At 38.8% G+C, this 12,689-nt stretch overlaps 1 protein-coding gene across 1 annotated transcript in view; it reads right to left on the bottom strand.

Moving 5' to 3' along the window:
- The window catches only part of SUPV3L1 (Suv3 like RNA helicase), a 49,464-nt gene that overhangs the window by 23,333 nt on the left and 13,442 nt on the right, over positions 1–12,689 (bottom strand). Inside the window, exons 2-6 of the mRNA XM_037805116.1 lie at positions 5,601–5,678; positions 4,757–4,864; positions 3,661–3,775; positions 2,282–2,450; positions 447–558 (exon numbers count right to left, since the gene is read on the bottom strand). Coding sequence (XP_037661044.1) covers positions 447–558; positions 2,282–2,450; positions 3,661–3,775; positions 4,757–4,864; positions 5,601–5,678 — 582 coding nt within the window. The remainder of the gene's footprint in view (positions 1–446; positions 559–2,281; positions 2,451–3,660; positions 3,776–4,756; positions 4,865–5,600; positions 5,679–12,689) is intronic.

Genomic DNA, 12,689 nt, shown 5'->3' with positions numbered 1-12,689 from the left:
AAACTTGATCCCCATGAACCAACAGGACTAGATCTAAAAACATGTTGTATGGAATAAAAAAGCAAGTTGTAAAACAATACATACAATATGATGATCACGTAAATGCCTTAAAACACAACAATCTATAGCATTATAGGTAATATGTATCAGCGATATAAAAAGAGACAGGAAAAGGTACACACCAAATACTTGATAGCAGTAGGCTCAAAAGAGGGGAGAGGAATTGAACTGAGGAATGGTACAAAGAAAAGTTCAACTTGCTGTTGACATTTTCATTCTTAGAAAAAGGGAATGCATGTAGTAGTATTAGTAGTATTAGTATAGCAGTTTGTTATACTGTTGTCTTTTTGTGATTTTAAAAAACTTTTTCATAATAAAAAAAGTATTTCACATAGATATATTTTACAACAAAAAATACTAAAACAAAGTTTTAAATGTATACATACAAGGAGTTGTGACACTGCACATCTCCACAGTGCAAGCGACATGGGCAGCCTGTTTCCCATCTGGATCCACTGTCACACGCTCTTCACCTGTCACCAAGTCACATGGCACACCCTAAGATGACAAAAAAGAAATTTAAAATTATTTCTACCTTGAAACAATAGCAAAAAGAAGTTTTGAATGTTTAATATTCTCTTCATTACCACCAGATTTATTTATTCAACAGCTGAAACAAAATATTCCCTATGTTTTCTTTTTTTATAAAAAACAAAATAAAAGCCACGGTCTTACATAACCTGTATAAACTTGGAAACATCTCAAATTGGCAAAATCCTCACGTAACAAGAGGAGCATGAGAAATCACAGGGGTTTCACTTTTTACTTAGTACATTTCTGTACTATGTAAGTTTATAAAAATGAACATGAATTACTTCTATAATCCCAAAGAACACTATAACACTTTAAATGAGTTAAATGTATGACAAGCAAATTATATCTTCAAAAAATGGCTAAGGGAAAAAAAAGAACATTACAAATAAAATTTTAAAATGTAAAGACCTCTTGAAAGAATGTCCTGAGAAGGACCAACATCAATTTTGTGGTACACCAGGGTAACCAGCTATCCTCGTTTGCCGAGAACTGAAGGCTTCCCCGGAACAAAGGATTTTCCAGTGATAGATTTTGAAAAGTTTCATGCAAATCAGGATGGTTGGTAATCCTAGTGGCTCCAGTCTAATCATGAGAAAGACATCAAACATATTCACACTCAAGAGAAGTTTTCCAACAAAATAACTTCTAGTCTTCCAAAATGTAAAGGCTAGGGAAGACCAAGAAAGACTGAGGAATTGTCCCAGATTAATGGAAACTAGAGACACGACAATTAAATACAATGCAAGACCCTGGATGGAATCCTGGACCAGGGTGGGATAAAAGAAACTTTACTGGACAACCGGCAAAATTTGAATATGGACTGTGAATTAAACAACAGTATCTATCATATAATTTCCAGTTTTGATAAATATCCGGTGGTTATATAAAAGAAAATCCTTGTTCTTAGAAAATACATTCTTAAGCATTTATGGATAAAGGGACAATATGTATGCAAATTACTCTAAATTTATTTTTTTTTTAAATAGAAGAGAATGCACAAGTACAAATTACCTACCAAAACTGGTTAATCTAACTCACATTATAAAGTCATAATGAAACAATGGACCAAAGTATGGCCCATTTAGTGAAATGATGCCTCAGACCACAGGCCATTCAGTCCTTTTAACTTTTGAAAAGGTGGCTTCAGTCTTTATCATTAGTTCTAGTGGACAGCATCAGAGATCTGATCTAAAGAAAGTAAATTAAACATCATAACAGAGTAGTGGTTAACTATGAGGAGGAAGAGGGAGTTTTTAACTATATCAATAATATTTCATTTCCTAAAAAAGTAAGATTTTAAGTATGGCAAAATTTTGGGATCTGATGGAGTCAGTAGTGGGTCCAAGGTTATTCACGTTACTCTCTATACTTCTCTGCATATGTGAAATATCCCATAATATTGTATTTTGTTCATTATAATGCACATATTTTTTCACATTTTAAGTACTCTGAAATTAGGATGCATCTTAAGAATTAAAGGTATGTCAAAGTTTAATTGGCAGCATCTTTTTCTTTCTTAGTTGAACATAAAATAATGGTGCAGCTCACAACTGATGGCTTCTTAGGTTTAATGAAATATGGCAACTTTGCTAACAGTAAATTACTACATATGACTCTCCCCACTTCCATTCCACTCCAAAACAGAAAATTACAAGGAAAAAGATCAAATATTTAGTAATAAACTGACAGCAGAATTACTCTTTTCGAAGATCTCATGTGCCAGTAATTTTAATGGACCACAATACACTCCAGATTTTGCTGCCAAGTATTTCTGGATTGCATGATAAGTCTTTCCACTGTTTGTGGGTCCTGAATGGAATATTATCTTCCGCCGTATAGCTCTGGCTTCTGGGTACCTAAAATATGAGTGGGAAACAGCTTAATCCCATTAACCTCAAATCCACTCTGGCAAAGATATCAACCCCAAAAAAATTTCAAATGAAATACCCTTTTAACATTCACAAGATAGTTTCTTTGAAAAGCTAAATTTAACAATGGGTTTCATATTCACAGGAAAATAGTGACTGATTTCCAAAAATAGCATTTACTAACTAAAGGAGAGAAAAATGGAAATGCAAAGTAATTTCTTAGATATTTTCCCATTGTAAAAATTTCATTATCTCAGAAAAGTTTTGTAAAATAAGTTTGACAGCAATCAGCTCTATAGATATGTTCATATCATTCCCACAGGTCTAAACATATGACCCTATAAATAAATACTCACAAGCTTCAGAGTCTCAAGGTAAAAATGTAACTGAGGTGTCTGCTTCTGGCATGATGGAATAATTGGTACTAGACTTCTTCCACCATATACAACTATAAAACTGGACAAAATATATGGGCAACTGTTTGAGGGCACTGGGCAATAATAGGCAGGGCAGGACTGCAACCCCCAAAAGAAGGGATCACTTGAGAGGAGCCCTACTTCACCCCAGTAGGACCTAGGGAGATGGAAACCAAGCAGAGTCTGACAGTCCCACTAAGCTGAGGAGGTAGAGATGAGGTTCAGAGCTGCTGAAGCAGCCGGAATGTGAAGGGCAGAGTATGGAAGAGAAGGGAGAATACAAGGCGGACGGAGCCCTGAAGTCTGTGTGGGGGTTCCCCAAGGCTCCTTGGTCAAGGTTGAGATTGAAAATGAGCAAGGTGAGATTTGGTAAGGCCTAGCAGAGAGCAGCTTGCTAAGGTTTTGAGAGTGGGAAGTCTCAGAGGACACAAACTGTTAGGAGATGTCGGAGTTCCAATCACAGTGGAGAGAGCTCATTAGCATCCCAAGCTTTCAGTTGAGACACCGGAAAGGCCACACCTTAGAAGAAAGGACAACACTTTAAGGGCTGCTCTAGATCTGCCCTAATAAAGCCTGAAATCAAGCCTGATCATGATCAAAGGGAGCTACCAGTTAAATTCCTGCCAGAATTATTGGCCTGTTTATCTAAAACACCAGAACTCAGGTTCCTTACAATTTATCACCCAACATACAAAATAATAATAATAATTAAAATAATAATGATCACTTATCTCCCAAGATTAGAAACTGAAAATTTCAAATCCACAAATGAGGAAACTAACCAGTGAGGTGGTAATCTTAAGTCACTGATTTTACGTAGATCATCCTTACATTCCAATACAGGGAATATCTGTTTTGCATGTCTCAAGAAAAATGGAAACAGATCGTCCACATGAGCTGGAAAATAAAACACTAAATTAACATGTGTAATCTAAATGTCAACTACAAATGAAATTAGTGAGACCTTTTTTCTTAGGAACTAAGTTAGGGACGCATCATCTGAATAAACAGAAAAGTCCTGGAGCAGGATGACCATCCTTTTCTGGGATCCTGCTCTGTCTTACTTTTTCCTCCAAATTTCACTTATATTTCCCAGGAAAACTAACAAACAAACAAACAAAAAAAGTGGCTGCCAACCACCATTATCTACTCCTCTAACGCAAACAGGCAAAAATCTGCATAGGTGAAAGTTAAATTAAAATTAAAGATGCCAGAAATATACACTAGAGAGAAGGTCTGTTACATGAAGAGAATACAGGTGCAAACATTTTTTAAACTACAAAGACTACAGAAAGACAAACACAAAAATGAATTAATTCCTCAGCAAGAATTCTCTACAACTTAACAACTCTGAGTCAAGGTGGGGCCATGTCCCATTCTGCTTTGTATCCAGGTTGTACCTCAGTGAAAATCTGAGTCAAACGTGTTAAAAATACAACCAAACCCAACCTGCCTGAGGGAACAAAGTGATGTTCTACTATCTTCTCTTTTGCAGCTAGAGCTTTATCCTGATATGAGGGAGAAAAAAGACAGTGGAGGAAAGAGATTGAATCCACTATGTGCTAATTCCACCTTGTGTGAGAGCTCATTTCACAGTGGCCTATGTTAAACACAGGGTGGAGAGCAGATGATGATAGATCAAGGATCCAGTCTTTCTCTGGTCCAAGACATATGGATGATTTAATAACCACCTCAGGGACGTAATACAAAAACAGAAGGACCTAGAAAGGTCTCGTATCAAAGTAAGGGATTACTTACAAAGGATGTTACTTGGGCCCAACATAAAACAAGTGAGTCCTGCCTAGAGAAGTAAACATGAAGTACAGGAAGAAAGAGAAAGTATGTTCAACAGAATTAAAAAAAACTTTAAACACTTGCCTGCACTGAAGCAAATGTCGTTCAAAACAATGTGAATGTCCACATCCAAGGAATGAGACTGTATAATATAATTTCTAAAGCTTATGAAAGCTTGATGGAAGAGACGAGCTATAGAAAACATAGTGTGAAAATAGGTAAGAGTTTAATTTTCATTTCATTTTGCATTAAAAAACATATACACACCACACTAAACTCATCAAAGTGTCATTTTAAAATGATTTTCATAATAAACTTGAGAGCATTCTTGTTTTTCTGCATTGAAGTAAGAGTTATGTGTTAGAAAGAGGCAAGGTGCTGGAAGAAATATTTTTAAATATATATTTTAGATTCATTCAACTTAAAGGGATTGCATTTTCTCAGAAATACACCATAGTGACATGTCGAATTTAGTTTTTCCAGAGATCAGGAAATAACAGTGAAGAATCCCTAAGACTCCATTTCTTAATATAAAACTTCTGACAGGCAGTTTTGGAGTTTTTATGACACCAAATTCACCAATATTGGGAAAGGGCAGAGCACTGAAATGTTTCATCAGTATTTAAATAATAAGGATTTTTTGTGCCTATTTTTGTAGGTACCTAACTAAATTGTTGGGGTGGAGTGACAATTTCCACTTTTGTTTACCCTCCCCCAGGTCTACAACAATTCTGGCAATGAAGACCCCTCTCTGCCATGTAATCTGGCTCACAAAGTAAGCCTTGCCAGTTTCCTCCCAAGGCAGAAGGAAAGGTCAGGGACATGTCTCCAGACCACATTATGTACACGCCACACAAGGTCCCACACAATATTGACAAAGCTGTACCCTAAGAAGAAAACTTTACTATGAAAGTATGATTAGACTTACCATCAAGTCCATAATCAGCACCCAGTTTCTGAATTTCTTTCCTCTTATAAAACTTGTCTAAGATCTTCTTTACTTCATCTAGAAGAGAAATACCAAAATTTGTCATGTGTTTCCTATCTCAGACAGAGAAATGTCCAGAAAGCAAAAGAAACTTGAAATCAGAACACTCAAGGCAGTGGTTAACCTACCGAGTATTGCAAGAACTTGAATGTTTTAGTAGATCATAAGTGCTTTACAGGTTAAAGGTTCAATGAGTCTCTAAAAAATAAAATCCAATAATGCAATCCATATTCCTGCTTTACTGCAGAGGAATGAGCAAGGCACTAGAGGATTTAGAAGAGGTAGTCCCTAATCTCGACCAGACCACTTTTAGACAACTGTGTTCTAGTTTATTTACTTTACAACAACTCTGAACATCAAATAGTGGGCAGCTAAATTATATCAAGAAAGACACTCCATACAGCAAAGACCAGAACATTGTGTTTTATGCAAATTATTCAAGGAGCTGGGGATGACCTTTAGTTTGAAGAAGATGACACTAGAGAACATATTTTATTTTGTTCTACAGAGCAGAATTAAAGCCAGTGGGAGGTAAGGGAAGCAGATTTCAGTAGTATTCATATAAGAATTTCCTGACAATTAGACAATGCAAAGGGGTTGCCTCACAAAATTGTGAGCTCCTTGTTACCAGATGTATTAAAGCAGGGGTTAGGACGACTCTATTCTGGGGTAATGCCAGAGAAATTACTGTGTTGTAGGGAAGGTTGAATTAGATGTCTGCTGAGGTGACATGCTATTATGAGTCAATAATTTTCTAGATGAAAATGTTTTCAATGAAACTGAAATTGTACTAAAACCTGTACAGGTCAAAATACCACCACCAAATTGTTCTGTAGACATGAACTTTACTGATCCATGTACATACTGTTTATTTCTGAGAAGGCAGGCCAAAATTGAGGGTGCAGTCTTTGCCCATGAAACACAAAACAGCCAAGTGAGAACTCATAAAAGAACCAACCACATTTTCACCCAACATATACAACACTCATTGAAGAAATTAATCCTGAAGAAAGCATCCCATCAACAAAACTTTGTTTTGCAGAATGAAGGAACTTCAAAGTCGCTGATTTTAGCCACTCAATTTGCCCACTCCTGAATGTATGATTATGTTATGTATTTCTCCAATGGCAGACAGCTAACCTGGTATTTCTGGGTTTCTGTTACTCTGTAACTAGTGGTGGCAGCAGTTTCTTTTCATTACTAGTAGAAAAATGAGTGACAAGTAAAAGACTGGGAAAAAGCACTGGGGAAATTCTGCTGACCTATAAATTCAATACAGACAACAGAGCACACTTATTTAGAATTAACCCATTTTCCATGACTAACATTCTGGTGTCATATTAATCATGCTACTTTACTCATTTTTAAAATAAAATTTTACTAGAGAAGATGTAAATACAGAAAGATGCATAAAATACAGAATTCCCATACACAACCCTATTATTAACACCTTGCCACTTTACTCAATTTTAAATGTTTCCAAAATGTAAGTGAAAAAAACCAATCATAAAAACACCACACATAGTGACAGAAAGTTTAGTGGTTGCCTAGGGCTCAGGGAGTGGGAAGTGACTACTAATGAATGGGGGTTTCTTTTCTGGGTGATGAAAATGTTCTAAAATTAAATTATAGCCATGGGTGTACAATCCTGCAAATATTCTAAAAATCAAGGAATTATATATACACTTAAAATGGTAAACTTATGGTATGTAAATTATAAATCAGTAAAACTTATCTTTAAATCCATGAATTTTACCCACCCCCAAATAAAGTTTCTCTGTATCAAGACTTTATCCAAAAGGATTTTCCAAAACTCATTAATCAATTTTTAAAAAATAATTGTAAAAACATTAACACAATGGAAATAGTCCTGAAAATTTTTTAACTTAACTACAGAAGTATATGGAGGGGGAATCCAAAATGGTGTATTAGGAGAGAGAGAGCAAAATTCTCCTCTGTGAAAAACACTAGATAATGGACAGAAAGTGATCCAGAACAGCAGTTCTGGGGTCCCACCAGCTGGGCAGGGACTTCTACACCCATAATGAGTGTGCACTTGGTGAAACCAAGAGTCTGCATTTAAGATGGGTGAGTGGTCGGCCGAACACCATCAGAGAATGGGTGGCTGGAGCCAGCTGATGGCGCGGAGGGGAGTAGCTTTCCACACCCAGGGCACCCTCCTCAGTACCTGGCCTGGGTGATAGTCCTTCACAGACCCGTGGCCAAGAGCCCCCGTGCCAGGGACTGGCCATTGGAGAAGGCAGACTATCACAGAAGGGGGTTGCCTTCCACACCCCGTGCAGCCAGCTTTGCAGCTGGCTGGGAGACGACCCTTCACAGCTCCACGCCAAAAGCTTCCTTGAGGGAATTTGGAATTCAGCGGGCTTGTGATGGCACCCATTCTTCCTCCATGGAAGCTCACAGTATGCACAGCCTGGAGGCTGGGGTGCCACACGGAAGTGTCACTAGCCCTCCCCCAACCCAGGGACTCCTGGATGCATGGCAGAGAGGGATTGTGGGACATGTGAGCTGGAAGGTGAGATGCACAGCTCTGCAGCCCCAGAGTACTCCACCCACAGCCCCAGGAATGGCCAGGACCACTGTGTCCTGGCCAGACTCCCTGCCAAACTGCACAGGGCATACCCCCATCCACAGGACTGGCAGACCCCAGTGCACACGGAAAACTGGTACAATGATTGGACCTCCACATGGTTTGGACCCCCACTCAGTGCACAGACAAAGCTGGAGAGAACTGACTTGAGGGTAAGGGGTGGCTCAGGAGCGCCATCTGCTGGTAGGTCAGGGAAAGTGCAGCCCACCAAGATGTAGTTTCTCAAATTACAGATAAATGTTCAAATAAGACTGCATATCCTAAAAGAACCCTATCAAGATAAACAAATGCCAAGAGGCCAAAAACAACAGAAAGTTATAAACAGGAGGCAAAGATCACCCCAGAAGATATGGATAACCCAAACATTCAAATTAAAAAGCCAGAGGAGACACAGAACCAGAAGCAATTACTCAAAGAAGTACACACAAACATCAATATCATGGCTCAGGATATAAAAGACATGAAAAAGACCCTAAAGCATAAAGAAGAATTTGCAAGAGTAAATTAAAAAAATTAATGGATCTTATGAAAATAAAAAAAAATTGTTGATCAAATTTAAAATATTCTTGAGACACATAACACCAGATTTGAAGAGGAAGAGGAAAGAATTAGCGTACTCGAGGATAGATGATGGAGAGTGAAAGTACAAAAGAACAAATGGTGAAAAAAAATTGAAAAATTTGAAATGTATCTAGGGGAAATTATGGACCGCATGAAGTGTACAAATATAAGAATCATTGGTGTTCCAGAAGGGGAAGAGAAAAGGGCTAGGAGGAGTATTCAAAGAAATTGTTGGGGAAAACATCCCAACCCTTCTAAATGACATAAATATGCAAATCAAAGATGTCCAGCAAACTCTAAATAGAATAAATCCAAATAAATGCACTCCAAGACATACTGTGATCAGACTGCCAATTATTGAAAAGGAGAAAGTTCTGAAAGCAGCAAGAGAGAAGCAATTCACCACATACAAAGGTAACAACATAAGACTAAGTACTGACTCCTCAGCAGGCACCATGGAGGTGAGAAGGCAGTGGTATGACATATTTCAAATTCTGAAAGAGAAAAATTGGCAGCCAAGAATTCTTTATACAGCAAAGCTCTCTTTCAGAAATGAGGGAGAGCTTAAAATTTTCAAAAAAAAAAAAATGCTGAGAGAATCCGTTAACAAGAGACCTACCCTACAAGAAATACTAAAGGAAGCTCTATCAGCTGAGAAAAAAAAGAGAGAGAGATATGGAGAAGGGTACAGAATTTAAGAGTTTTAGTAAGGGTATTGTGCCGGTTTGAATGTATTATGTCCCCCAAAACGCCACTATCTTTGATGTAATCTTGTGTGGGCAGCCATATCAGTGTTAATTAGATTGTAATTCTTTGAGTGTTTCCATGGAGATGTGACCCACCCAACTGTGGGTGATGACTCTAATAGGATAACCGGAAAACCTCTGTTAGCTGGGAAGGCATGTGGCTGGTGTCTGTTCCAAAGTTCTGGTTTCAAAATGGCTTTCTCCCAGGACATTCCTCTCTAGGCTGCAGTTCCTCAAAAACGTCACTCTTAGTTGCTCTTGGGGTGTTTGTCCTCTCTTAGCTTCTCAGGAGCAAGAGTCTGCTTTCAACAGCCGTCTTCAAACTGTCTCTCATCTGCAGCTCCTCTCTCAGCTCCTGTGCATTCTTCAAAGTGTCCCTCTTGGCTGTAGCAAGCCAGCTTCTTCTCTCTGAGTTATATAGTGCTCTAGTAAACTAATCAAGGCCCACACTGAATGGGCAGGGCCACATCTCCATGGGAATTACCCAATGAAAGATCTCACCCACAGTTGAGTGATCACATCTCCACAGAAACATCCAATCAAAAGTCTCCAACCCAATCAACACCAATATGTTTCCTACCCACACAAGACTGCATCAAAGATAATGGAGTTTTGGGGCACATAATACATACAAACCAGCACATTTGGTTACAAAGTTACAATCTGAAGGCCATGAAAATGTCCATCAACACAAGTATACCCTCACCGAAGGAAGGCCAATGGCATCCGGAAAACCTCTGTTAGCTGGGAAGGTACATGACTGGCATTTACTGATTTCAGGTTGTGTTCCAGCTCCACTTTCAGCTCCTGCACACTCTTCAAAGTGTCTCTCTTGGCTGTAGCACCTCCTTCTGTCTGTGACCTCTTTTACAGCACTCCAGTGATTCAATTAAGACCCACTCTGAATGGGTGGGTAACACCTCCATGGAAATTATCCAATCAAAGGTCTCGCCCACAGTTGATTGAGTCACATCTCCATGGAATACTCAATTAAAGGATTCCAACCTAATTAACACTAATACATCTGCCCCCACAAGACTATACCCAAGAACATGGCATTTTGGGGGACATAATACATACAAACCAGCACATTCCACCCTCTGGGCCCCGAAATGACATGATCTTTCCATATACAATACAGTTATCCTCACACAATATCAAAAAAGTTTAAATCATTTCAGTAACAATAGGTAAGTACAAGATCCTATCAAAATCAGTTACAAAAGTGGTCTTAATGCAAAATTCCCCTCTACCTGTGGACCTGTGAAACTTAGAACAAGTTATCTGCTGCCAATACACAAAGGAGGGACAGTCATATGACAAATGTTCCCACTGCCAAAGAGAGAAATTGAATGGCAAACAGGGTTCACAGAACCAAAACAGTTCCTAAAACCCGCAGGGCATACGTCATTAAATTTCAAAGTCTGAGAGTCATTTACAGAATGACGTTTTATCCTTGGGGCTTGAGAGAACAGAAGTCAAATCCTTTCTAAAGGCCATTGCGGCGGCCCTTTTCTCTCCAAATGCTGGGGTGAACGCTCCAACATACCCACACAATAGGGAGACTACCTTCTCAGCCCCACCCTCTCAAACATTGGGGCAGCACTTGGATTCTCTTCCATCTCCAGGGTACACGCTCAACCCCTTCAGAACATGGGGTGATGGCCAGGCTCTCCCCAATCCCCAGGGAATGTGCTCCACCCTCTGAGGCCTGGGGTGGCAGCACTATTCCAGAACATCGAGGCGGAAGGCCCACCCTCTGTCTCTGGGGCAAAGTCACCCTTTCCACATGCATGGGTTGCTCTGCTCTGCTTGCCCGAGATTTCTTGACTCCAGGCCTCAATTTCCATGGCTCTGTCTTTGAAGAAATTTTTCCTTCAAGTTGTCCCTTCTCTGTCCCCTCCAGTCCAGACTGACAGTGGTTCTGTGTATACAGATCTCGCAAAAATTCTGTAGGCTTGGCATGCAGTTTACAGGGGTCAAAACCATCAGACAATAGGACTTTCCACAAATCCTTTCTGGATAACTTCATGTTCAATTCTGGCTTGTACTGAAATGGTGGCTGCGTTCCATGTTTGGTTAAATCCTCACGTGGGGCTGTAGCTTCTGGGGTCTCACTTTTTAGAAGCCTGAAATTTTCCAAATTATCAGTTTCTGGCTTCTTTGTACCAATGAGTTCAATTATCAGTTTTATCTCTGTCCTCATGCAATTTACTATAAGCTGTAAGGAGAAGCCAGGCTACATCCTCCACACGTAGTCTGGCGATCTCCTCAGCTAAGTATCCCAGCTTGTCACTTTCAAATTCTGCCTTCCATCTGACACCAGGACAATATTTTGCCAAATTTTCCGCCACTTTAAAACAAAGATCACCTTTGTTCCAGTTAGCAATGACATATTCATCAATTCTGCTCAAGGCCTCATCAGAAGTATCTTTTTTTTTTTTTTTTTTTATGCTTACATGTGTCGTTAATTCTTTTTTTTTTTTTCATTTTTATTGAGATTGTTCAGATACCATACAATTATTCAAAGATCCAAAGTGTACAATCACTTGCCCCTGGGTACCCTCATACAGCTGTGCATCCATCACACTTAATTTTTGTTCAATTTTTAGAAACTTTTCATTACTCCAGACAAGAAATAAAGTGAAAGATGAAAAAAAAAAAAAAAAAGGAAACTCTAATCCGCCCCATCCCTAACCAACCCCCCTCAATTGTTGACTTGTAGTGTTGATATAGTACATTTGTTACTGTTTATGAAAAAATGTTGAAATACTACTAACTGTAGTATATAGTTTGTAATAGGTATATAGTTCTTCCCTATATGCCCCTCTATTATTAACTTCTAATTGTATTGTCATACATTTGTTCTGGTTCATGGAAGTGATTTCTAGTATTTGTACAGTTGATCATGGACATTGCCCACCATAGGATTCAGTTTTATACATTCCCATCTTTTGACCTCCAACTTTCCTTCTGTTGACATATATGACTCTGAGCTTCCCCTTTCCACCTCATTCACACACCATTCAGCGCTGTTAGTTATTCTCACATCTTGCTACCAATACCCCTGTTCATTTCCAAACATTTAAGTTCATCCTAATTGAACATTCT

Source organism: Choloepus didactylus, chromosome 15 (assembly GCF_015220235.1).
Source record: "Choloepus didactylus isolate mChoDid1 chromosome 15, mChoDid1.pri, whole genome shotgun sequence".
Lineage (NCBI taxonomy): Eukaryota > Metazoa > Chordata > Mammalia > Pilosa > Megalonychidae > Choloepus > Choloepus didactylus.
This window is presented reverse-complemented; position numbering and strand designations above follow the sequence as displayed.